The sequence below is a fragment of the Martes martes genome (genome assembly GCF_963455335.1).
Source record: "Martes martes genome assembly, chromosome: 6".
NCBI classification, from domain to species: Eukaryota; Metazoa; Chordata; class Mammalia; order Carnivora; family Mustelidae; genus Martes; species Martes martes.
In genome coordinates, this window is record NC_137893.1 from 92,430,574 (window position 1) to 92,458,107 (window position 27,534).

At 38.8% G+C, this 27,534-nt stretch overlaps 1 protein-coding gene across 9 annotated transcripts; it reads left to right on the forward strand.

Moving 5' to 3' along the window:
- The first annotated feature begins 20 nt into the window (after window positions 1–20).
- Window positions 21–25,797, forward strand: SLC25A27 (solute carrier family 25 member 27). Of its 9 annotated transcripts, none has more exons than XR_013967035.1 (10): window positions 21–343; window positions 2,912–3,103; window positions 4,911–4,995; window positions 7,174–7,296; window positions 9,338–9,450; window positions 13,245–13,329; window positions 18,191–18,283; window positions 18,534–18,599; window positions 18,910–19,012; window positions 24,311–24,345. XR_013967035.1 is itself a non-coding variant. In XM_080806943.1 (9 exons), exons 1-9 carry the CDS (start codon window positions 238–240, stop codon window positions 24,115–24,117), a joined length of 972 nt encoding a protein of 323 aa, XP_080663069.1. In that variant the 5' UTR covers window positions 21–237; the 3' UTR covers window positions 24,118–25,797. The 9 variants fall into 9 exon arrangements, 7 of the variants coding, with proteins under 7 accessions (XP_080663069.1, XP_080663071.1, XP_080663070.1 ...); XR_013967036.1 differs by lacking the exon at window positions 24,311–24,345 and adding an exon at window positions 24,212–24,227; XM_080806943.1 differs by lacking the exon at window positions 18,534–18,599 and having other exon boundaries at window positions 24,046–25,797.
- Window positions 25,798–27,534: the final 1,737 nt, after the last annotated feature.

Below are 27,534 nucleotides of genomic sequence, written 5' to 3' on the forward strand. Positions count from 1 at the left end.
CCAGAAGCCTCGTGGGCTTCGCGTTGTTGTTCTGCTTTCAGTCTTGTGGAGCTCTCCGGCCGGGGCTGCGAGGAAGGCTGTAGGTTTGCGAGGCCGCCTGGCAGAGCCGAGCGAGGGAAATGGTCCCCGCTCCGCCACTCGCCGGTTGAGGACGGGCCGCCCTGGCAGAGTGGCAGGCCAGCCGCGGCGCTGGGCGCCGGCCAGAAGGGGTGTACTGTCGTCCCGTCTTGCTGCTGAATGTCGCTTCCAGAGGATGAGGAGAGGCTTTTGCCGCTTGCCCAGAGATGGCCCCGAGCGAGCAAGTTCCTCCTGTCGGGCTGCGCGGCTACCGTGGCCGAGCTAGGTACCCGGCCGCCCCCGCCCTGGCCTCCCCCGCGACTCGTCGAGGTGCCGCGCTGGGGGTGGGGGTGAGGGCACCGGCGAGCGGTTTCGGCCCCCCGGGGGGTGCGGCCCTTTGGGTTGCGCCCTCTGCTTGCACACCTGCTTGGCCCTTGTGGCAGGGCGGGGACAAGGCCGGCTTTGCGAGGAGGCGGCCCTGGAGGTCACTAAGGTCTTTTCCTTCCAATTTCGTCTCCCTCAGAGGTGTTGCTATTGTGTCTGAATGTCTACGCTTGGAAGCTTCAAGAACTGTCATTCCTCTCTAGGAATCATTTTCCCCATCCGTGAGGATGACCTTTTAAAAACGCGATCCACTCTTCATCCCTATTGAGATAATCTCTCTGATTTCTATTCTTACATAGCCTCACCACAGCCTTATCTTTTGTAGACTCGTAGGACTTATTAACCTGTCACTTATATGGAGAATCTTCTCAACATCTGCCAGTTTTCCTCCTTGAGCTTAACTCATCTGTACTGTGTCTAAGTCTCAGGAGTCTGAGAAGTAGATAATATATAAATGCTAAATCCAAGGCGAGGCGCCCATTAATTGCAACATTGTTATAATTACCACAATATTAGACTGTGGTGAAGGTGCTTCAAAGACTCAGCCTTGACCTTTCTTACAGGCGGGTGGGGAGACATGCTGAGACAGGCAGTTACCTTGTGCTACTTACTATAATGAAAGTATTAAATATTATAAGAACATAGAGGACAGGACAGTTACCTTTGCATAAGCAAGCCAGAGAAAACTAGAGGCCATCTAGGGAGAATTTTGATGCCCTTGAATGAGCAGGTGGTGTTCCTTCCAATGATTCTGTTAGCAGAGTGCCTGTGTGTTCCCTGTGAAGCCTTCACTGTGCATTTTAAGATTACCCTTTCATTTTCTTGCCTGCTGAAAAACAAAACTAGCAACAGCTTTGGTGTGTATATCATCAGGAAATGTTACTTTGTTCTCATCTAAAATGAATTTGTTTTGTATTTCCAGCGCAGCCAGCACAGGACCCGTTGTTTTGCTCTTTGTGCTCCTCCGCTCTTGCCCTTTGGACCCACTATTTTTTCTCTTTCTCTTCTCTTAAAGCTGATGGGAAAATTTTTGTTATTCACTGTTTTTACTGAAATACAATTCTTCAACTTTTTAAAAAAATTTAAAATCAGATTGCTGAATTGGATATTTCTAACTTTTTTTTAACCTGATTGTTTCCCCCTGTGACCAATGGCAAAGAAACATTACTTTTTTTAAAGGTTTGTGGAGAATGGTGTGGGGGCTGGGGATGGGAAGCTAGGAAAACAAAATATGGGTTGGTTTTGAGTACAAAACACTTTAGGAAAAAAAAAAAAAGAAAAAAAGAAAAAAAAAAAACACTTTAGGATCAGAACCTGAAGCATTATTTAAGTAACCAGTAAGTAAACTAGAATTATTTTGAGAGGCATAACCCATGTTAATATAGAGGAACCTTAGGAATCTTAGGTCTTTTCAAGGTTCATATGTTAATAAAGCATTGTTAATATTCTCTACATGCAAACTACTTCTGTTTTAGGGGAACTATCAGCAAGTTATTTTTTCCAAAGACCAGTGGTAAGATTTAATATTCTGCTCCCCCTACTCTGTTTTCTCTTGGAAAAAGCATAACTATGATTTTATATCAGGCAGTGATCATTGAAAAGACTCATGTAATGTCAATAATGTTCATGAACTTACCCGAATCTGGTTACTTCAGTTATTTGGGACATTATGAGTATAAAGTTAGGAGCTTGATCTTCCTAATGTGGGCCAGTTAGCTTCATTGTTTCAAGGAAAAATGTATTCTTGAATTCAATACCTTGAATTCAAAATATAATCATTAGAAAAAAACTTTTCAAGTATAATTGGTACTCATGAGGAGGCCACACATAAAACTTTGTACTGGAAAAACAACTCAATCTGTGCCTTAATTGGAAAGTATATTGAGCATGCTGCCCTTGTATGAACTCCATATTACATCTTATGTATCTCAAACTTCAGGTCAGTGAATATCACCCATGAAATTACATAATGCATCTTCACCTGGTTTTATTTTGAACCTATCAGAAGTAGTACAGTATTCTAAATGTCACATTGGGTCTTAATCATGGTTGCAGTCAAAGGAGCATCACAGAATATGGATATCTGAAATTATTCCCATTGAAAAACACAAATTAAGGACTAAAGTAGATTTTAGGCTGAAATTTCTGAGTAAAAAGAACCCAAATCTTGTCACTTTTTTCCCCCTGATGATCTGGGGGTGAGGGTGCTCTGGGACAATGATTCTTAAATTTGGGCATGCATAAGAATCAAATGATTTCTAACCCTCCATCAACCTGCTCAGAATCCATAGGTATGGGACTAGGAAATAATTTTTAATAATTTCTCTAGCTGATTCTGATGTACTCTAAAATTTGAGAACCACGGATCTTGTGGAGACTAAAATATTAGTCCCATGACTTTAGAATTTTAGAATTTTTGTTTGTTTCTCTGAATGTTATGGGTTTCCCCCTCATTTTGTTTTTTTATTAGCAACCTTTCCCCTCGATCTCACAAAAACTCGGCTCCAAATGCAAGGAGAAGCTGCCCTTGCTCGGTTGGGAGACAGTGCAAGAGAATCTGCTCCCTATAGAGGCATGGTGCGCACAGCCCTAGGGATTGTTCAAGAAGAAGGCTTTCTAAAGCTTTGGCAAGGAGTGACACCTGCCATTTACAGACACATAGGTATTTATCTTGATTTCAGCTGGTAAGTTTGTTATGAGTTCTGTGTGTCATCTGCTTTTGTGTTTGGCTGTGCTCTAAATCTAGTGGGTTTTTTTGTTCTGCTAATGTAATAAACGAATATATATTCTCTTGGGGAGAAAATTAACCACCAATTGTTATTAAGGAATGATTGCCTTAAATTTTTAGAAATGCATATACAAGTATTTAGGGGTGAGCTGTCATGATGTCTATAATGTACTTCAAAATAATTAAGCAGAAAAATGAATCAAATATGGCAAGAATGTTAGCAATGATACATCTCAAGGATACAGAGGGAATTATTTTCTCTACTTCTCTGCATGTTTGAAGAATTTTAAGAAAAAATGAGTGATATTTTTTCTCCACTTTAGAAACTTTAAAACACAAAATGTAAGCTTTTCATGTTCTTTGAAAATGAAATATATTTGACTAAAATGCCAAATCTCACTAGTCTCTGTCCCATATACTACAGACTAGGCAACTCTGAAAGAGAACAGGGATGACTGATCCAATTCTGGCAATTGAGTGATTGCAGTGCAGCTGATTTTCACCTCTGTTTCCAAGGCTACATCCCTACCTGTGTGGGCCTTTAGGCAGTCTTCAAGGGAAATAGTTGTCACTGTGCTATAGCCAGTGAGAATACTTTTCTGATTTGCTTCTCAAGTGGCACTCACAAAGATAGACATTGTTGGGTTTTCTGCTTGTGGATAGGAGAACATAAACTTGGCTTCAAAGGAGGTAGAACAGGTGTGGCATTCTTCTCCTCTACGTTCATATTATTTCCACAAATACGTAGGGACCCTTGACCAGAAAAGCGTCCAGTACTAATACTTACCCGGCTTATGATTTTTAAAGCTTCAGTCTTCAGGTGAGTAAGCTAGAGTGTTTTCATTAAGAGCTTTCCAGAAGTGTGTATAGAGACTGTTGTTGTTTTGGTGCCTTGTATATTCGTGAATATTTTAAAATATTTTATTAGACTTCCTGAAATATCAAGAAAAATGCTCTCTATGAATACCATGTACTGATTTTAATGATTTTTATTTTCCAGTTTTTTTTAAATATTTTCTCCTTTGCTTTCCATTATTGTTTTGAGTTTTACTTCTTTTCATTTGTATTTAGTTGAGCATTATAAATGGCTTTACAGTTAAGATTCATTTTGTAAGTTTGACAGCTGACTGAAAAATTTACCTCAATATAATCAACTACCCAGTGAAGTTATGCATGTTTATTAAATGAAAATTTAATTTATTTAAATTTAAATTTATTTAAATTTATTAAATGAAAATTGCCTGCTGTGTACCAAGCTCTGTATTAGGGTACATAGAGTAATGAAAACACACAAAGCCTGCCCTGAAAAGCTTATGGTCTGATGGAAAGATGAGCAACAAAATCAAGTTAATCTCCAATTAATGTCATATTGGATGTGTGCATGGATTGTTCTGGAGGAGGAGAGGAGAAGCATGGCAAGTGCAGTGGCAGTCTAGAACACTGGAGGTCGGAGAGCACGTTTTAGAAAACGTGTTCTTTGAATTGAGTCTTAGAGGACTAGGAGGAGTTACCCAAGCAGAGAAGGGAGAATCCATTCAAGAAAGATAAGACAGCATATGAGAAGGCCTGAGGGGTAAGAAGGCATGCCCCCTTTAGAGAAACATCAAGAAAAGCCAATGTGGTGTTCTCTCGCATGAGAGAACAACACAGCTAGAGAGATGGACTGGCCCAGGTCAGAATGCCCTCTTGTTTTATTAAATGTCTAGCTGAATTCACCTTTTAAATGATCCATTCTACACAGTGTACTCTGGAGGCCGCATGGTCACTTATGAACATCTTCGTGAAGTTGTATTTGGCAAAAGTGAAGATAAGCATTATCCCCTTTGGTAAGTTTTGTTTTGAAAATAATATATACTATTGATCCTAAAGGCTTTAATGTGTATCTATTAGATTTGTATAAAATTGTGTATTTGTACCCAAATTGCCTCAAGTTATAGGCTTAAAATAATTAATAATTACAATGTAAATCCAAATCAGCGAGCATTTACTGCACATTGTATACAAACATACATGTGTGTACGTATATGAAATTTTGCATATATATTAATATTTTAATACTAAAAATTCCTTTTTTTTTAAAGATTTTATTTATTTATTTGACAGACAGAGATCACAAGTAGGCAGAGAGGCAGGCAGAGAGAGAGGAGAAAGCATGCTCTCCATGGAGCAGAGAGCCCAATGCGAGGCTCGATCCCAGGACCCTAGGATCATGACCTGAGCCGAAGGCAGAGGCTTTAACCCACTGAGCCACCCAGGCACCCCAAGAATTCCTTTCTTAAAAAAGATTTTATTTATTTATTTGTCAGAGAGCAAGCAAGCACACAAGCAGGGGGGATGGTAGGCAGAGGGAGAAGCAGGCAGCGGTTATGAGATTCTCAAAGAGAAAAAAGAGTGCTGTGTTCATCATTATGAGAACCAGGCACTCCTAGGCTGCTGATGTCGGTGGAGATTGATACAAGTTCTATGGAAAACAATTTGCAGGACCTATCAAATGTCATGTAAATGTTTAGATTTCTTAGTTAAAAGTTAAGCTGTCTAAATAAATTGTGATATGTCCATAAAAATGGAATGCTATGAAACTGTTTTTTAAAATGAGGCAGTTCTGAATGAACTGATAACTTTTGAGATACATTGTGAGGAAAAATATATCTTAAAGGACATTATTAGGGAAAAATTAAGGTGTATACAACCTAGCATTCTACATTTGTGCTTTTTGTTTTTTTAAGATTTTATTTATTTATTTGAGAGAGAGAGAGAGAGAAGAGAGTGCAAGAAGGGTAAGAGGAAGGCAGAGGGAGAGGGAGAAAATCTCATTCTGGCCCCAAGCCAAGCATGGAGCCCAACATAGGGCTTGATCCATGACCCCGAAATCACAACTCTGAGATCATGACCTGAGTAGAAGCCAGGAGCTGGTGACTCAGTCTATAAACTGAAAATTAGTCAGTTGAGCCACCCTGGCGCCCCTACATTTGTGCTTTTAGAAAGGAGTATTTATACATATATGTTTGTGTGTACACAAGCTATCAGTTGTAATTTAGTGCTTAAGACTGTGGTTGGCACTCAGATTTCCTGCTGTTACATCTTGGCCATACCACTCACTGGTTGTGTGATTTGAACTGTCCTTCAACTGCTTTTATGCCTCAGTTTCATTATCTGTAAAGAGGATTTAACAGTGGTACTAATATCATAGGGTTGATATGAAAATTAGATGATGTTTTTAAAAACAGGGCCTGACATAATAAGCACTCAGTGAATGCATTATTATTATGTGTGAGAAATCATAAGAAACTAGTAATTGTGATTGCTTCAGAGGAAGGGAACTGATAATAGGGAACCTTGTTACTCTATACCCATTTGTACCTCTTCAAATATTGTTTTAGAGTAAAAGGAAAGAAATTATCCCCTTTCTTCTAAGAAAAGGTAAAAGATGATCAGAGCCTGGTCTGAGACACAGGTAGTTGGCATGGAGAGGAGGGGATGGATTCAAAGCGTGTTCAAGTATAGTAGTCTAGACGTGATCACTCTTGGCTTTGGGAGGTGAGGAGAAGGAAGAGCCAAGGGGCAGGGAGAGTTTCTTGGAAGAGAAGAAAGTTCTTAACCCCCCTTTACTATGTAAAACTACTAAAATAATAGTTTACAAAATCTGACTGACTAGCTTTTGTCTGTTAGACTGATTACATCTATGCTCTTTTCGGTCCCCTGTGGTCAGAATTAAACTACAGTTAAATGGTCAGTTCAGATATTTATAACTTTGAAGCAGCTGCCCTTCCTTTGACTTTCAGGCCATAGAAGGCCCCTGAAACCAGATTTGGATTTCAACTCCTTTAACCCTCCCTTCAGTAAACAGACAAACCATCTACTTTCCTCTGTGATTTGTATGTCCATTCTTTTCTTCACTTTGTCTTAAATCCCTAGGCAGGGGCTGGATCAGCTTGGTACTGTTCACTACAAAATTTGCAAAATTAACAGAAACTATTAAAAACTGTATCTCCTTTTGCAATTAGGAAATCAGTAATTGGAGGTATGATGGCTGGTGTTGTTGGCCAATTTTTAGCCAACCCAACTGATCTAGTGAAGGTTCAGATGCAAATGGAAGGAAAAAGGAAACTTGAAGGAAAACCTTTGCGGTAGGTTCTCCAATTAACTGATTCTGTTCCTTTCCCCTGTCTTAGTTTGAACATGTACCTACTAATTTATGCATTTTTGTAATCCAGCATTCAGTGAAGATATTAATTCTGACTCTTTCAACTTGGAAGATGTATTCATTAAGAGAAGGGCTAACACGGATCTTTTCATTGCATGATAAGGTGCACGTGTTCTCTAGTAGAAACACTTACGTGTGTGTAGCTGTTTGCTGCTTTTCCCAGCCAAGTCAGCTAGACTTGTGTTGTTACAGCTTGATATAGAGTCTGATCACTAAAATTTGAAGTTTGTCTCAGTGTGAATCCCAGTTTTGCCGCTGTGGCTTAGTGTTGTAGAAGTCCCTTAGCACTCCTACTCTCAGTTTCTTTATCTTTAAAAAGGGACCATTCAGAAGGTTTGCTTGACAGACTGCCTGGGCTCTTCCATGGCTGAAAGCTTGGTTCCTTTCCCTTTATCCCTGAAAGAAGGAGAAGGGCAAGATTGACCTTGCAAGTTCTTCCCACTTCCCTATCTAATCCCATTCCTCCTCTTTTTCCCAAGTTCAAGGAAGGTTTTTATTATGTCTTTGTGACACAAAATTCTCCGACTGCATTACTCTACATTACTGAAGTCTGCCTTTCTTCAAAGCACTTCATGTTGAATAATTTATTAAAACACCACTTAGCCTGTTTCTCTGGGAAAGGGGCAAAATCTTAGAGATTGATAGATGTCTCCCAGAAAAGAGGAAAAGTGGAGAACACCTTTGGCTGAGTAAGAAGAGGTCTGTTCCTCTGAACACTGCAGGTCTGTGGCTAGGCCAGAGATGAAGGAGGGTTTTGAATCTCCTTTGGGAACCCCCCAATGACACGGACCACTGCTCTTCACAGTGCTACTCCTCTAGCTGGCTCAGTGGAAGCTGAGGTTGGGCTTGGCAGTCCAGGCCCCCTTGAGCCCTCCAGACAGAGAGAACACCCACCACAGAGCAGAAAAGGGTAACACTCTGACTTAACCAAGCAGTTTGCAGAATCCCAGGACCCATTTTGTCATCTTGTAACACCTTCTAATTAATTACTAAGTAGCAGGAAGAAGTGATGTTTTCAAAGTTGACTATATGGAGAGAACTATCAGGATCCAGAAAAATCTGAGTTTTTAACTAATCCTGTCAGTTTTTCCCTTCCTTTGTCTCTGCTGTTGGAAATTACTGGTTTGATGTAATAGTAAAAAACATTTCCTGTTGTTGTAAAGAACATCAACCTTGGGGTCAGACAACCCAGAATTCATAATCCAGCCTTTACCACATTTTAGCTCTGACCCTAGTCAAGTTCCTTAACTTAGTTAACTTAGTTCCTTAACAAGTTCCTAAGCCTCCAGTTTCCTCAGACAGAAATTGGAATATAAATTCATACTTCATAGAGTTTTTAAGAATACAGTTTATCTTATGTATATAAAAAGTCCTATGTTTAATAAGTACACAACAGATTTTGATGACAGCGACCATCATTTGTGAGTATAACTTCCCATGTAGCATTATAGCAATTCTGCATGCCCAATAAATATATCTTATTATCTTTTTGGTGAGACTTAGGGAATGTAGAGTCCAAGTTAAAGCCACTCAGCTCATAAGTAGTAAAGATGGCATTGGACTCCAGGTATTTTGGACTATATAAAACCCAGACTATTATTTTATAACAGGGGTTTCCAGATTTGATTCGTGGGTCAGCACCATTTTTTACCTGTGTACAAAAAACAAACAAACAAAAAACCAAAAACAAAACTGAACAAAATCAGGATAGGATAGTAAATTTTTATAAAACCCGAAGTATTCAATTTTAAGAACTTCTATTATGAGATTGCCCTCCCTACTCTTTGGACTAAAAATGTCATTCTTTTATGAGAATATGTGAGGATTGATTTCTTTCATTTCTAACAATTCTGGGTAATTAAGATGTTATTTTACTCCAAATCATAACAGCTATAGGTGAAGTTTATCCAGCTGCATTCCATAGAAATGCAGAGAATTTTCACATTTCATTATTTTTCCTTTAGATTTCGTGGTGTGCATCATGCATTTGCAAAAATCTTATCTGAAGGAGGAATACGTGGGCTTTGGGCAGGCTGGGTACCCAATATACAAAGAGCAGCGCTGGTGAATATGGGAGGTAATGGAAACTTTATTGAACTCTGAGAAGTCCTTACTGCCTTCGTGATTGTAATGATAAGCACAGACATCAGGGAAAAATGAAAAACTTTAATTATTTTTAGTAATCATTGGCAATAGTCTTCATTTATGTTTGAACAGCTTAATTGAATATTTTCTCTAGAGTATTTTCACTTTTCTCCATGGCAATCTATGAAAAGGATTTCCTAAAATAAGCAAATTGTGTCAATAAATAGATAGTACTAAACTATTTCTAAGGTTTCCTCTCTACCCACACCCTCCTCCAATATCCAAAATGGCCCATGTAACCACGTGACAATCATTAGATCCAGAATGCCAAACACTTTCCCCCAGCTTGTGCAGCAGGCATCCCAGACTGGAAACTTCAGTGCTTCCTTAACTCAACCTGTCCCTCACCTCCCATAGTCAGTCACTAACTGCTTCTGTCTTTTGTTTTACGGTTTTATTTATTTATTTTTCAGAATGAAAGAGGGAGAGAGAGAGCACACGAGCAGGGGGAGTGGCAGGCAGAGTGGACAGAGGGAAAAGCAGGCTCTCCACTGAGCAGGGAGCTCAATGTGGGACTCCAACCCAGGATCCCAGGATCATGACCCGAGCCAAAGGCAGACGTTTACTGACTGAGCCACCTAAGCACCCCTTGCTTCTGTCGTCGTCGTCTTCTTCTTCTTCTTCTTCTTCTTCTTCTTCTTCTTCTTCTTCTTCTTTTTTTAAAGATTTTATTTGTTTATTTGACAGACAGAGATCACAAGTAGGCAGAGAGGCAGTCAGAAAGACAGAGGGGGAAGCAGGCTTCCTGGTGAGCAGAGAGCGGAATGTGGGGCTCCATCCAAGGATGCTGGGATCATGACCTGAGCCGAAGGCAGAAGCTTTAACCCACTGAGCCACCCAGGCGCCCTTACTTGTGTCTTCTAAATATTTCTTGAAAGTGTACCCTCTCCAATACCTACCACCTTAGTGTCCTTAAAACGACCAGTTTTAAAATTCTCACCATTGCAGCCACAGCCATCAGGCTGGTCTCCTCCCCTGTCCTCAAATTTATACCCAGTATCCAGGGGGATTTATCTAAAACACAAATCTCAACATGTTACTGGGACTCTTAAAACCTTTTACTGGCTTCTCATCACTCACAGAAGAAAAGTGGAAATTTCATAACATAACATAGAAGGTCTGCATAATCCAACTGGTGCCTTCAGGGAATTGAGCAATTCATTGATTTGGGAGTAAAGAGTGAAACAGAGAGTCATGAGCTAGAAGGTTCCATTGCCTGCACATACCAGACTGCTCTTCTCCTACTTTCTGCCCTCCTCCCTCTTCTTCTATTTAGTTTCCTTCTTGGAGATGTTTTAGTATTCTGCCAGAGTGTCTTTCTACTGTGTATTTTTCCTGAACCCCACAATCACCCTTCCCTAACCATGTTGTGTTAGATGCCCCTTTATGAGTTTCTGTAGTTCCCGGTACTTATCTCTGTGACCACTTGTACCTCATTACATTGCTTTCTACTGTGTGTCTGTTTCCTCTGTTAGATCATGAGCCCCCTGAAGGCAAAGACGTTTTATTTATCATCTCTTATGTAGTCAGTAAACATTTGATGAATGAGCTAGTGAATGAAAAGATTATTTCTAAGACCCAACTTAAATGATTCTAGGAAATGAAGGGATGGCCTTTTTGAGGGTTATAGGAACATATCACTTAAATATCAAAGGAAGTAAGTCTGGTTTTTTAAATTTTGCTCTTTCAGTCCATCCATAGCTACAACATCATATTGGCGGCTATTTTAGTTATCAGGAATCTTTACTGATTATAGTTTCTCAATTCGATGCTTCAAAATCTATTGTAGCTCAGATTTCTCTTCCAGTTTCCAGCTATTTACTCAGCATGTTTATTTGGGTTATCTTGACTATATCATGCTGTGTCCAAACCAAATTCGTTTATCAAACTACTTGCTCTCCATTCTTCCCAATCTCAAAATATGATATCGTATTTTCTCACTTGAACAAGGCAGAAACCTAGGCAAGAGTTTTGTCTCTTTCTTTCACTTACTCCTGATAACCAATTGGTCACCAAGTCCAACCACTTCTGTCTCCAAGCTGTATCTTGCATCCATCTACTTCTTTTCATCCCTGGAGCCACTCCTTTGTCCAAGTATGATTTATCTCCTCCTACTGGATCAATACAGAAGCCTCCAGACTGGTCTTTCCATATGTACCCCACGGCCATTGTGTCCCACCATGCATTGGAAACTGCTGAGATCAAGGTCATCACTCTATCATCTTACTTAAAACATTCTAAATTAGTCAAATCTCATTTTCACCATCTCCAAAAATGACAGCTCTGCCCTTCAAATTGTTTAAGCTCAAAAATCTTTTTTTTTAAGATTTTATTTATTATTTGACAGAGATCACAAGCAGGAAGAGAGGCAGGCAGAAAGAGAGGAAGGGAAGCAGTCTCCCCACTGTGGGGCTCGATCCCAGGACCCCGGGACCATGACCCGAGCCGAGGGCAGAGGCTTTAACCCACTGAGCCACCCAGGCACCTCAAAGCTCAAAAATCTTGCAGTCATCTTTGATTCCTTTCTTTCCCTCTCTATTCAATTTGGTGATTCTGCCTTCAAAACATATCTAGAATCTGACCAGTGCTCCACATCTCCTTTTTCCAAACCATCATCATCTCTCATCAGAATAAATGCAATAGTCTTATCTCTAATCTGTCTTGTCTCCCTGTAGTCTAGTCACAGCAGAACAGCCAGAGTGTCATGTAAATAGTAACCCAGAGTCGTCACTGCTGTGCTTAAAACCCTCCCTTAAAGATCCCATCTTTAAAATTCATATATATCATTCTCCTCCACCTTCTGATATTCTTATCCCCTTTCTTTGCCTTATTTGTCTTCAGAGCAGGTATAACTATCTGAAATGCTGTGGTTTATATATTTACTTACTGTCTCATCCCTCAACAGAGAATGAGGATTTTGTTCAGTTTATCCATGGCTTTTTTCCCGGCACCTAGAATAATGCCTACTACCACATGGTAGACACTCACATATTTGGTGAGTGATCAAACGCATCTATCCATTCTTGCTTCTTTACAATTCACTTCCTGTACTTCACTGTAGGTAGTCATTATAAAACTCCAATGTTGTAATATATCACTGCCCTGTTTAAAACTCTTCAACAGCTCTTCATTGTCATTAGAAAAAAATATAAAAAGCTTAATGTAGAATAATGGTCAGGACCTTTTATTTATAAGTGATGGAATTTCAACTCAATTTACTTAGGATTAGAGAAGGAATTTATCATCTCAAATACTAAGAAGTCCAGGGGTTGAGCTGATGGTAGGCGATAGCTGGATTCAAATGTTCAAACAATATAATTGAGTACCTGTCTCTCTTCCTCTTTTCCTCCCCTTTCATCTGTTGGTTGCTTTCCCATGCTTGAGAATGATAATAGTGTCTTTCATCCTTGTACACATTCCTACCCCAACCCTAATCTATTCTTTTTTTTTTTTTTTTTCTTGAGAGTGTGTGTTTGTGAGCAGGGGGATGAGAGGGCCAGAGGGTGAGGGAAAGAGAGAGAGAATCGTAAATAGGCTTCATGCTCAGTGTGGAACCCAACATAGGGCTTGATCTCATGACCCTGAGATCATGACCTGAGCCAAAATCAAGAGTTGGAGGCTTAACTGACTGAGACACGCAGGTGTCCTAAGCCTAACGTATTATTAACATAAAAGACATTCATTGTCAAATGAATATTTCAGCCTCCTTTTTCTTTTTATTGCCAGATTTAACTACTTATGATACAGTGAAACACTATTTGGTACTGAACACTCCACTTGAGGACAATATCATGACTCATGGTTTATCAAGGTAAGTGATTATTTTAGTTTGAATTATTTTCTATATCACTTTTCTTCCACATTTGGCACAAATTCTAACCTTTTGAAAATCTAGTGATATTACCCTTAGAGAAATGTGATACTACATTTTAAAAGAACAATTTTCTTAGAATTTTTTGCAGTTAAAATGGGGAAGAAAGAGATAAAATTGCACAATATTTCATATTAAACCATCCCAAATATTTGCACCTTGATGGGACCCTCCTGGGGTCAGATTCTGTTGCTCAATTCTGCAATTCAATTCCACAGTTATGTTTGAGCATCTTTTATGATAAAGGCACCTGCAGGGCACTGCAGTGGGTACAAAGGGTAACCCTGGCTTCTTTCTAGGCAGTTGACCAGGGGAAAAACAAGACACGTATGAAAACAATATCTAGGGGCGCCTGGGTGGCTTACTCAATTAAGCATCTGCCTTTGGCTTAGGTCATGATCCCAGGCCTGGGATTGAGCCCTGCGTTGTCAGGCTCCCTGCTCAGCGTGGAGTCTGCTTCTCCCTTTCCTCCCACTGTCCCTCCCCTGCTAGTGCTCTCTCTCTCTTTCTCTCTCTCTCAAAAAAGTAAATAAAATCTTTAAAGAACAAAATTAATGTATGGTAAATGCTGAAACAAAATGCCTAGTTACTGTACCATTCAGAAAAGGAAGGAAAAAAATAACCACTTGGGAAGGGCCTATAACGGAGCTAGAATTAGATGTTTTGAAAGGCTGTAGCTCTTGACAGAGACAGGAAGTAGAGCACCCCAGGAAGCAGAAGCACCTTATCTCTTTGCAGCACAATTTCAAATTATCCATTAGAGTGAGTTACTTTATAGATGTATAGTGTTCTTAACCTTATAGAGATTTCATATAGCTTCTGATCTTGTGTCCAAATTCCAGAATGCTTTATGCTATTAGATGACCCCAAAAGTATATTAAGAGTGTTGAACCAATGAGATTTGGAGATATATAGATATAAGCAATTCCAATTCCAGATTCACCTTAACTTTATATTCCTAGAGTAGTTTTTCTTCATTCCTCCACTCTTAAAATAAGTGTGATCTTTAGTGCTATTAGGGCAATCTTTTTATATGTCTTTGCTTACCATTCTTGTCCATTCCAGATTCTCACCCAGGTGTGTTCACTAGCTACACCATACTTTCTGTAGCCAATAGTCTGGCCTCCTTTTTCAGAGAAAACTGAGGATTTTGACCTCCTTCCACTTCCTATTTCCATCCTGATAAACATATATATATTTGTGTTTACCCTTGCCATCTCTCCTGCACTATCTTTGTTCATGTTGTTCACTCTGCCTAGGAGACTTTTGTCTCCAGTTTCTACCCAGTGGAGTCACCTTGTAAGACTTCTCATCTTTCAAGATGCTTCTCTGTTCTGGTATTATGATGTACTCTAGGAGCAAGATAGTCAGATTTGTCCTATAGTTCCACATCGATATTATCACTCTCTTTCATTGTTTTTCCACTCAAATGGTCTTTGAAATACCACATCTAACCAAAGAATCATGGATTTCCTGGCAGGTGTAAATCTGCCTAACATATATTACCCTACAAAACAGAATTGTCTTTTGTGGAAAAACAAGATTTCTATCTGTATATATTCCAATCCTAATGTGAAATAACTTAGTCTTATTCTTCTCTAATTCAGGTTTTAGGGAAATGAAATGATGGGCATTTGTTTCATTTTTTAGCTCTACCCACTGGATCAGTTTTTTAAATGGGTTGGTATGAATAAATGCGTTATATGAGGTAACTCAAAAGTTGCTAATGATGAACTCAAATCAAGTAGGTAAACGGTGCTATGTGGTCTGGAAGTTCTGGATACTGTGTCCTAGAAGAAAATGAATGCTCCTGGAGGCTTGATGGGGATTGCAGCTGTACACCAGAGAGCTTCTTGTGAGCCATCCAACACCTGGGAAAAAGAAATTTGATATAAAGAACTATAAAAACGGTGTAAGCACTGAACTGTGCACTTAAAAATGATTAAAATGGTAAATTGTATGTTGTGTCTGTTTTACCACAATTTCTAAAAATGGGGTAAATAAGAAGTCCTGGGGTAGGGCAGGAGCAGTAAAGACAAGTGAGGATTTTAGTGAGGTGGGAAGGCAGGTGGCAAGGTATGTTAATCAAGGAAGCAGAGGAAAGGTAGAGAGTTGAATTAATCGTCAGGAAATGATATAGAACAGGAAAACCAGGATAACCTTGTTTTTCTTTTTTAAATCATGAGGCTGTTGAGAAGTGAAACTGTGAGAAAGGTGAGTTTACTCTGTGTGAAGACCCATGAACATGATTTAGTTCTTCCTTAAGAGGCTGGCTTTCTCTGAAACAGTGCTGATGGGAGATTCTGAAACTGGTCTTACAGATAGCCGTTGGCCGCCTGGAGAGATCAGAAGACTCACCAGTCACTTTCTGTCCGTTATCACTTCAGCTGTGTCCTCAGCTTCATCATGTTGTTAACAAGGAGCACCGAAGGCCAATAGCAAAAAGCAGCAGTGTCCATTTCAGTGCAAGTAGCTTGGGCGAAATCAGTGTTCTTTTTATTGCTCTATCTTTTCCCCTTGACTCTGGATACCATCTTCCTTGAGGCCTCCTGAATACATTATTCTCTTTTAGTATTTATTTTTTAAAGAAGTCTAGCCAGATTACACTATATCCTTAGGTGTTTGTTAAGAGGTTTCTGTGTGAAAATATTAAGGTATATTAAAATCAATGGTATTAAACTTTCAAAGAATCGAAACAAATAGGAAAGAATATAAAAAGAGCAGTAGTGTACACCTACTGGGATCTATGTGGTGAAATGAGCTCCTTCCACATAGACAATGACTTGTGTGGGCAGAGACCCAAGGACGTTATATGCACAGTTAGGTCATTTGCTGTAATATGAAATAGGTTATATGGGTTCCTGCTCTTGAATTCAAGTATTTCTAAAGTAATTTTCTCCTTTGAATTATAAATCCTGACCTGAAAGTGGTGGACAGAGTCTGGGTACTTTCTGCTACAGCAGTTTAGAGTAAGAGAGAGTATGAAGATTCCTAAGGTAGCTTCAACTTCCCTGCCATAGAGCCTTCAGAGACTTCAAAAGCCTTGGCATAGAAGTCAGTAGTCCTTGTCTTTTTGAGGTATTTGATGTCCCAGAGGACCTAAAAGTTTTCCACAGTTTTCCTTTCCAGTTTTGCATTAGCCAGACATAAGCTGTTACTCAGGCTGCCTTGAATCCTAGTTTCTGTAGATTCAGCTGCTGGGATGCGGGACTTCATACTCCTTGACTCAGGTCAACCACCCTTTTTCTCATCATAGGTCTTTCTTGTGGAAAAGTTTAAAGCAGCTCGTGAGTTTTCAGTTTGTGGAAATTCATCCTCTGAATTGTCTTGCATGCCCACAAGTATAATGAACTGCTAGTGATTTCTTAACTTCTTTTTTTTTTTTTTTAAAGATTTTATTTATTTATTTGACAGACAGAGATCACAAGTAAGTAGAGAGGCAGGCAGAGAGAGAGAGAGGAGGAAGAAGGCTCTCCGCTGAGCAGAGAGCCTGATTCGGGGCTTGATCCCAGGACTCTGGGATCATGACCTGAGCCAAAGGCAGAGGCTTTAACCCAGTGAGCCACCCAGGCGCCCCTGATTTCTTAACTTCTTAGTCACTCATTTACAGAATCGTGATTGACTCTGCCATAGGTTGACCATAGAGAGCCATTTTGTCTCTGAGGAATTGACAAGCCTTTTTTAAGAAGGAGCAAGTAACGTTGTTGGACAAAGGAAGAAGGGATAAACAGAAACTCATTAGACCTTATGCCTGAGCATAGACTGAAGGAGAAACAGGAATTTTCCAATTAGACAGGGGTGCAGGCATAGAGGTGTTGCATAGTACGGTAGATACAGAGCTACACTTAGTCATGTTGTTAAAGCATAATGGGTGAAGAGAGATATGATCTTGGAGTAATATGTATGACAGCTAGTGTGTGAGCTACATCAGGTAATAGGGAATGAGTCTTAGATGGCTTTAAGTAGGGAAGAATGACATAATTGGATTTCTATTTTAGATCCCTTAGGATGGGGAGAAGAAGGTAAGATTATATGCAAATGGTGAAATGAGGCTTAAATAGTGGTCAAAGTGAATATTTTGTTGGTTAAATATTAAGCAAGTAAGGTGATTGCCCTGCCCAAGATCCTCTCAGTGACTTCTGTTCACATCTAGAATAAAATCACACCCCTTCAATAGCCTTCATGGGCTGATCTCTCTGCCTGCTTCTTCAGTCTTTCATCTGGCTGGACCCCTTCAGGATGCCATGGCCATGTCAGCTGCTTTCTCTCTCTTCAGCCCACCTTGGCCATTTCTGACTCAGGGCTTTTCCTGGGCTGTTCCTCTGGTGGGCAACATTCTTCCTCCATGTCTTTACATCCTTGCTCCTCTCCACTCTGTTGTCACTCAAGAGCCTCTCCGCGATGGCCTGTCATCCACTTACTCCCTATCATGCAATCCAGTTTTATTTTGTTCGTAGCACTTACCGGCATTCTGAAATTATTCATTTCTTCTCTGCCTCTTCCCAAGTAAGGGCCTCAGGGACAGGCTTGTGTGTGTCCTCTTCACTGCCTAGAAGAGTGCCTGTCCCCAGTAGGTGTTCAATGTCTATTTGTTGACTGGACATTCTTTTTAATTTTTGTTTTTTCTATCTCTTCAACGATTTCATTAAGCATTGATTTTAAGCAAAAATAAGATAATTATAAAGAATAATACAATAATATACTTAGTATTCCATTCTTTCTAAATATCAAATTTCCTTTTCTTACAATTTAGAAACAGCTATATTTATTATCCTTCAAATTCATTTATTTGTATTTATAGTTTATGTTCTGGACTGGTAGCTTCTATTCTGGGAACACCCGCTGATGTCATCAAAAGCCGAATAATGAATCAACCACGAGATAAACAAGGAAGGTAGATAGAAAGTCTTCACTCTCCATGTGTTCAAATGTCCTTAATGATAATGTTCCTTAAAGATGTTTCCTTGTATTTACTCTTGATAGAAATGTATCTGTGTGATCACGTGTTCAACCTGCAAACTGTTTTTATGTAATTATCTGCTCTTTGTCTGATGGAAAAGTACTGTGCATTTGGGGATATAAGCTAATTTATGATCATATTATTTAGACACAAGGTATTTATTGTGATTTTATTGTTTTCAAAGAGTTTATGAAAATATACTCTGCTGAGAATTTACAGAGCACTTTCTTCAGAAGCTTATGACTTACAGGTAACATGGAGAATTTGATTTGATATAAAACAGTATGTTCTCTCTGGAAGAGATCAGGTGGAGTGAATTCCAACTATAAGACTAAGGGTGGGATGAATCCAAAGAGTCAGCCTTAGACACCTAAAGATATTCTCTTTAAGCTCAAAAGAGGTGATTTCTATATACTGAACCACAAATATTACTTGTTCTAAATTAGCAGAAAATGTTTAAGTTTCCTTATAGTAAGTTTCCTTTATTTTTTAGTTTATGATTTATTTATACACTATTTACACACAAGAAATTTAGCAGAACTGTCTTCTTTCCTTTTTAGGGGACTTTTGTATAAATCATCAACTGACTGTTTGATTCAGGCTGTTCAAGGAGAAGGATTCATGAGTCTATATAAAGGCTTTTTACCATCTTGGCTGAGAATGGTAACGTCATGTTTTTCCTTTTGTTTTTGTCTTCTTTGCACTTAAATTGCTTTTAATCTACAAATATTTCCCCCTTTCTCTTTCGGTTTTTAGCATGGCTCTGCCCCCAAACCACAATTCTTTCTCTCTTTTTTATATCTCTTTTTGTTTTCTTTTTACCTCTCCTCAGAGTCTTATTACCTTCCCAGATGGATTAAGGTAATACGATTCAGTTACTATTCAGAAATGAATAGGTGGACATTCTGTTGTTATAAAGTCAGTGGATAGGGTTTTCTGCAATGTAAAACCTTTAGTAGTCCATTTAGCCAAAGTATCGTACGTTTGGAACAGGTATAAAGATTTTATACTAGATACTCTTCCTATGAAAATGTTGCTGTTTCAAACAAAATTTGTAACTTTGCTGTACATGTTGCATTATCCATTAATACTCATTACCACAAAGCTTAGTTTAGTAAGAAAACATTATGTCATTTTTATTTGATCTGTATATTACTTTTTACTGTGGTAAACTAAGATGTAGAATTAAATAGACTTATTCAAGTAACATAAGATACATAATAAAAATAAGGTACTCAAGTATTTTTTAAGGTAGAACATATTTGAAAGATTGAACGAGTCATAAGTTTAGAAATTCAATCAATCAGCACTCTCACAATATAATAATATTAATTGAGCACTTATCCCATGCAAAGCCCTGTACCCAATGCCTGGCTTTGGGATGAACAGAAGAGTCTCAACCCCTGCTGTAGTGCTGGAGCTTCTAGTTTGGTAAGGCCAGACACTGAAAAAAAAACTAGAAGTGATGAGTGGTCAGGCAAAGTGCCTGGTGCTATGAAAATATATAGCAAGCACATATAGCCTAGGCTTGGAAATTAGGAGCAACTCTGTGGAGGATGGGCTCTAAAATTGAGTCTGAAGAATGAGTAGGATTTGCCAGGTAAGAAGAGCAGAAAAAAATGTTCTAGGTAGAGGGAACAGTTGGAGTGGACAGAAAACTTGATGAGTTCAGGGAATTGAAGGAAACCCACAGGCCAAGGCATGGAGACGTGGAGGAAAGAGGCACAAGGTGAGGCCAGAGAGAGGTAGAGGCCAGTTTGGGAAGAGCTGTAAGACCCATAAGAGTGCAGGGCACCAGTTTGATGACGTGTATGTTTTTAAAAAGATCATTCCAGCTGCTATGTGGGTTGGGGAAAGGCCAGGAGTAGTAGTAGGTGAGACATAATGATAGCTTGCATGAAAGTATGACAATGAGGACAGAAAAAGATAGATTCAAAAAATAATTTAGGGGAGGTAGCAAGGATCTAGAAGCATGACTGGATGGGGAGGGGAAAATGGTCAGAGAAGACAAGGAAAGTTGAACTTCATTCCCAGATTCTCAACCTGAGCAACAGATGATGTAATTTCCTAACATGGGATCATTTGTAGGGAAGATCCTGTGGTGGAATAGCAAGCTTACTTCTAAATTTGTTGAGTTTTGGGTATTTGTAGGACATCGAAGAACAGATTCTAGATGGCTCCTTCGTATGTTGATCTGGATCTTACAGAGCATATGGGGGTGGAGCTTTAGAGGTGAGCACCATCTGCATACAGAAAGGAATTGAAGTTCTGGGAATAAATGACAGCACCAAGCAATAGTGGGTATCCATAAACATGGAGTTAATAGCCACAGCCCTTAGCAATATCTGATGCAAATGTGTACCCAAGTGTAAAACCTTATTTTGATCGTCTTGGTTATACCTTGAAATTATCTCAAATCTGTGGATATTTCTTAATGGAAAGGAAAATTTTGATTTGGCCTGCATATCATAAGTGCTGGTGGCACTAAGGAGTAAGATGTTTTGCAAGAGAGCAGCTTATAAAAGGATGGAAAAGATAGACCTGTAAGTAGTTAAAATTACAGAAATAATAAAGCCAATATTATTAAATCACTTGGTATTAGCACCAATACTGTGCTAATCATTTTCATGGCTTACCTCACTGAATTCTCCCAACAATCTCTTCAGTAGGTTATTATCATATCTCTTTTATAGGGGAGGAACAAAAGCTTAAAGAGTCTAAATAACTCAGCTAGTTTAGCTGGTTACTACTTTATGAAGTCAGGGAATCAAACCCAGGATGTTTGACTCCAGAGGACATGGTCTTTGTGAGCAGGTTGTATTAAATGCTCTACTCATGGTGAACAAAACATGGTGAGAACATGGGTAGTAAAGTAAAAATTGGCTTTACCTGTTTAGGAAGTCACAAAGTCTTTCACAGAGATGTCTGATCTGAGCCTTGAAAGATCAGTCGGCATTTAACAAGAAAGGCATGAGGGAGCGATGTGAGCACAGGCATCAAGTCATGTGTGTACCCAGTAGGTTTGGACAACCGCAGAAAATTCAATGTAGCTGGAGAACAGATCCTCAGAGAGGATGTGGTGGGGCAAAATTCTAGAGAAGTACTTAAGGACCAGGTTAAGAAGGACCTTGTGGGGGCAAGTTTAATGGTTTAGGTGGAACCTGTAGTAGGCAAGCAGCTGTTTAATCGTGGGAGCAAGGTACTAAGGTTTGTTTGGGTACAGGATTACTTTGGCAGCAATGTAGAAGATACACTGAAAGCTAGAACCCAAGAAAGGAAATTTTGGCAATAGTCTAACCTGATGATGATTGTAAAAATGGAGAGAAGGCAGATTCTAGGGCCATTTATGGTTAACTCCACAGGATTTAGTAATTGACTCTGTGTAGCTGATGGGGGAGGGAAGGAAGGAAATGGGACTTTTATATTTCTAGTGTGGGAGACTATAAGGATGGTGAGACCATTGATGGAAAACAGAATCAGAGTCAAGAGGTGTGAAGACAGGGAGAATAAGACAAAGGAATACTGAGACAATTTGACCCATTCTCTTTATGCATGAGACTCAGGAAGTATAAGTGAGGAAAAAAAAGAGTACTTCATGTATGATAGACACTGTGCTAAGCTGTTTACACACATTATTTGTTTTTAAGTCTTGTAGGAGTCCAGTAAAACAGGTGGTGTTATCCTCATTTTTCAGATGAGAAAACCATGGCTCCAAGTATAAGAAACTTGCTCAAGTTCATACAGCCGGTGTATGGCAGAGCTGGGAACAGACCACAGGTCTGTTGAGTTCCAAACCCATGCTCCTAACTAATACAGTGCGCAGAATGTCTTGAGATCCTGCGGCTAGCTATAAAAGTTGTCGGGGGAAAGGGACAGTGTGTAGTGGTAAAGAGATGTTGCTAGAGAAAGGCTGGCTAACCACCAAAGGTTGCCAGGGTCGCACTGCCTTGTTGATGTGCCACAGTGCATGACCATGACCTTAAAAGCTGACTCATGGGCACTTCCAAGTAAACTGGCCTTGCAAATACAGATTTCACCCTCAACTGAACTCACTGAAACTGATGATCAGACCACAGCATTGGCTCATTCACATTGAGAAACACACTTGGCAAGTGATCCAGATGCTGAAGTCCTCTCAACAGTGTGCTTCCTCCTAAATTCAAGCCATCTGTGAAGGCAAGTTATAATCAGAAGGTTGCTTACTACACACGGAATAATAACAGGAAGAGCTTATTCGTAATCTTAGTATTTAAGAATATCCAAGAGCCCTTAATGTTCAGCTCCACAGTAAAAGACATGCAGAAGGACTCTTGTTTTTCCAGCGGTTATGGCAACAGGCAGACCAGAGCAGACAACACGGAGTCATACACTTGCATTATTTACAGTGGTGTAACTATGCTAGGGAAGAAAAAAACACAGAGGCTCAGTATATGCCATTAGTATACTACCCCGTTATTGGCTGTATGATCTCCCTGTTTAACTTCTATTCATAACCCAGCTAAACTCAACCCCAGTCCCTCCCATTAGGTAAGAGTAGTGTGACCTTGCTTTGCTCACTCACTGATTAATATTTACTTCATTTGCCTACAGAAGCCTGACCACCCGAGTAGCTAGGAATGATTACATAATCTACTCTTAGCTGAGACCTCTATTCCTTGATCTGATGGCAGTTATATCACTGGCTCACTTCATTTTTGTTGTCACAAGAATACGATATCATCACACCTTCATATTCTTTATTTTGCCCATGTCTCCCATATGGTTAACTAACCAACATGTGTTCTCCTAAATCCACTGGTAGTCTCAGTCTCCCAATATAACACACTCAATATTTCCAAACACAGGACATAAATATTGCCCCACAAACTCTCCAACCAAATACATTTTATATTCTAATTGCTCAAGCTTCTTTTTTGACTCTAGTTGGATAGTTTCTCTCTGATCAATATTACCTATCACCTGTGAACCAAACCAGACAGGACCTGGATCCAAAATACCCCTTCTCTGATGATACTTCCAGTGTTACCTCTGCTATTTCCTTCTTTGTCTTTGATGTTTTTATCTTCCTTTGTTGAAAAACCCTTATCCCCTTATAATTCCTTTTGATGTGGTTATACCTTTATTCCAGTTAGTCAAGTCTTTCTGAGCTGGAAACTCTTTTCCCTATTTTATATGAAATTTTATAACCCATATTGTAATACATCAGGTGTTGAGCTTCTGATCTCTCAAAGGATAATCTTTCATCTTCACTTGCAAGTTCTTAACTGACTCCTTGTCACACTTTACAATCTACACACAGAGGAGCCCAGCTAGAATTCAGGCATGCCAAGTCCCAGCCTCTTAGCCAGGAAGGGTTCAGTAGAAGGAACCCTGGAATGCAAGCCAGAAGCCTGTTCTCTAGCTCCACAACATATTGATAGCTTTTTGATTGCTAAGCCTCAGTGTCCTCATCTGTAAAATAGGGGTATCATTACCTTTCCTTTCTATTGTAAATTGTTCAGAGAAATCTATGAGAAATAAGACATGAAAATACTTTGTTAATTATAAAGTGCTCTATAAAGGTGAAATACCAAAATATTTGTTTTCAGCCTAAGTGGATTCAAAATGACTTTGTCATTCAGAGATGTATATGCATAAATGTAGAATATTCATAATCACTTTGAAATATGCACTAACTTCTTTGGTTAATCTTTCAGACCCCTTGGTCACTGGTGTTCTGGCTTACTTATGAAAAAATCAGAGAGATGAGTGGAGTCAGTCCATTTTAAGCCCTTAAAGATGCAGCCCTTAAAGATACAGTGTTCAGTATCATTGAAATGTGGGCATCTACAACACACACCCCTATTATTTCTACCTCTTTAGGAAGACACCTTACTCCACAAAGACTGTGATTTATAGGGGCAGCACTTTATTTTTCTCTGGAAACCCAAGTTCTTTTTGACTCCTCTTTTTGTTCAAAAGCAATCTGGTTGGATTACACAAGGCCACCCAATGAGACCTGGCACAGAATTTTCAAGAAGATTTGAATCCTGAGCGCTGATCTTACGAGAGAAGATTTGACCTTTGAGATGCTTTTCTATGCTGAGGAGCCTACTTAGAGAGGTGCCAAAAGGGAGACAGCATCTCAGACCTGAAGTAGACAACAGGAATCTGGAAGAATACATACATAATAGTGATTCAGAAATATATTTAAACTGTTGTCAGTATTTTCAATGGAAATTTGATGATTCCTTTTTCTGTTGTTAAAGCGCACATACTGTAAATTAAAGGGAGGTGAATGAAAATTCATTAATAAACATTTTGAATTTCCCTAGTAGTGAAGGAAGTTGATGTACCTTTTCTTGTCAAGAGGATGAAAAACCTCAAGTTGAGATGATGTTTGGATTTCCAGGAGAGAAGCTTCTTTCTGTCAGTGTCCCATCTTTGGTTAGATCTGTATTACTGGCTAGCACTCCACTGCACATGCTAAGGACTTCCCGACAGCCACATGAGTCTTGATGAACACCAAGTAGAGTGTTTGCTTTGTTACATACGCTGTTGCAACTAGAGTTTGCCGCTAGCCCCCAAGAAGTTCGATATATAAAAAATGCTGCTTGTTTGATTAAAGCTTAGGTGGGTAGGTCCTTTTCATAAAGCAACCTGTTATTATCAGCCTTTCCGTGGCATTTCCAAAGCAAGGCTGAGATGAGGTCAGCCAACTTGGACAGGCATCCTTTCGCGTCTCTCCTTCCCTAACACTAAGGGCCAGAGAGAGAGACGGAGCGAACTCAGAAATCACACTGAAGCTGTCTCTATCCTGAATCTTAAGCAGTTTTGACAAAGTTTCCTGCCTACGTAGTGATAAGTATAAACTGCCTATGGTGTACATTTATGTCTCCAATCCATTGAATCAAATCCATATTCTTTTTTTAGAAAGGTAAGAGATTTCTTCAGATTGACCTGTATGCCACCTGTTCCCCCAACCTCAGACTGTGGGCATTTCTGGAGGGATGGATAGATTTGTGGGGAGAGGCTGTAACTGCCAATGTAGGAAAGCTCAAAAAGCTTAGACCCAAGAAACACCTTGGAGTTAACCAGAGTTTGTTATGGACATAGATGATGTTGAACAAAAAAAGTTTACAAGTGCCCTGTGGTTGCACTACTGTATAATCACTGCCATTTAAAAGGGGAATTATACTTTAGAATATATTTTAATGTGATGTACTAATATGCAGTGGCTTATTGTTTTTCTATGGAATTTTCAGAATGTGGAGTTCAACCAAAATCTGTTGGTGGTCTACTTTTCCATTCCATCTGTCAATCTGTATGAATTGAGTTGTTAAATATATTTAAAATAATATTATGTATTTAAATCCCCACATGTTCTGCATTGGGAACACTTTTGGGAACTCTTTGGGTTTTCATGTTTTATAACCCTTAAAATTAAGTAAAGATTGGATCAAAATATACCAACTGGACCACGACAAAATTTATTTAGCTTTATTTTTCAAGGGGCATGGGGTGAAAACACTGCTTTTAATTACTGAGACTGTTCCTTGATATCTGGATTCAACATGAATAATTGGAATTTTTTAACCTGAAGTGACTCCTTGGGATCATCTGGTTTAACCCTCTCATTTTACATGTTATGAAACAGGCCTGGAGAGGTAGAGCTGCTTATGCTCATAGGTTACTTCATAGCAGAGCCTGGATAAAAATATAGACTTCCTAACTATTTTATTATTATTGGGAGTTATTATATACGAATTAGGTACATAGTCAATACTTCATGTTATCTTCACAACAACCCAGTCCAGTGCTCTTGAATCTTTCAAAACCAGATTTTTCTTTATAGCATTTTTCTGTCTTACACATTTTAAATAAATTTGAATTGTCTTCAACACAAATTTTAGAATGGAGTCACCACACCTTAGCTTGAGCCTGAAGAACCTCCACCATCTGATCAAATCCTTTATATCTAACACATATGTCTCTTCACATTTCATATTTTTCCAGTGAAGTCATATCCATTAATGTGTCTTGGAATTTTGGTCTGTCTTTGCCAACTTAAAATCATCTTGATCCTCTTCAAAATAATCCACAATAAATAAAAAGGGATAAAAATTTCAGTAATTTTGTATCCATACTAAAAGACTTAACCATTTCAATCTCACTTGTTGATTATAATACTACCAAATATAGTATTTATCCTCACTAATGAATACCTAGCATTTAAGTTGGTTTTGCTTAGCTTCCACATTTTTCTCTTCTGAATGATTTTTTCTCATTGAAAAATAGTTATTTTTAGTTATATACAATTGTTTTTATATGTATAAGGGAATTAACATACCTATCTAAATAGAGATAACATATCTTAAATGTGCTTTTAGTAAGGAATAAAGAGTCTATCAAATGCTCCATGTCCCAGTTCATTATAAGCTGCTAATTGTAAGACCATGTCTTATTTTTATATAAATCTTGACTCTCATTAGTAGCATTTCTTTGCTGTTAAGTACTCAACAAAAATTAATTACAATTATATATAACATAAGTCAATTTTGTCTTCATTATTTCAAGAATCTATCATAGACTAGTCTGAAATTTATTTCACTTTGCTAAGGAAAAAAGAAATAATTCAGGGAGATTTTAAACGTAAAAAAAAATGCTGTTCTGTCTTCACCTTTTTAAGCACAACCATTTATTTACATCTGAAATAGTTTATATGTTCCTCTTGTTAATGAAAACAGATTCCTTCAGAACCTCCACTGGGGGTAAAAATGTATATTTTATTTTAATACATGATGGTTAAAAAATTGAGGGGAGGTAATCAATTCTCTTCCCTCCAGTTAAGCCAGGACTCTTTAAAAATGATTACCAAACAAATATATATTATTATTAAATGCCTGGTAATGTGGAAGACAGATCGAGCATGAATTCTAATTAATTCATCTAATTCTATCTATCGAAATTCTATCTAATTCGGGTTCTACTTATGACAAAGTAGCATAATTATTAGCAAGTCCTTCCATTTCTCTTGATTTCCATTTCTTTATATGATGAAATGACTGAACTCTAGAATCCTCTAGAATCTTAACTTGCATATCCTTGAATGTGGGCATTATATTGGTGTCATGGGGAAAGAAAAGAGGATTTAAAAAAATTGGTGGGAATTTGCTTTTTCCTGGATTTGATTAACTTCTCATATT

Excerpts from the sequence above, each read along its gene's own strand:
- SLC25A27 (XM_080806943.1), top strand. The coding sequence starts at position 238 with ATGTCGCTTCCAGAGGATGAGGAGAGGCTTTTGCCGCTTGCCCAGAGA. Across the intron at positions 344-2,911 it reads GGCTACCGTGGCCGAGCTAG|CAACCTTTCCCCTCGATCTC; the intron begins GTACCCGGCCGC and ends TTTTTTTATTAG. Across the intron at positions 19,013-24,045 it reads TACCATCTTGGCTGAGAATG|ACCCCTTGGTCACTGGTGTT; the intron begins GTAACGTCATGT and ends TTAATCTTTCAG.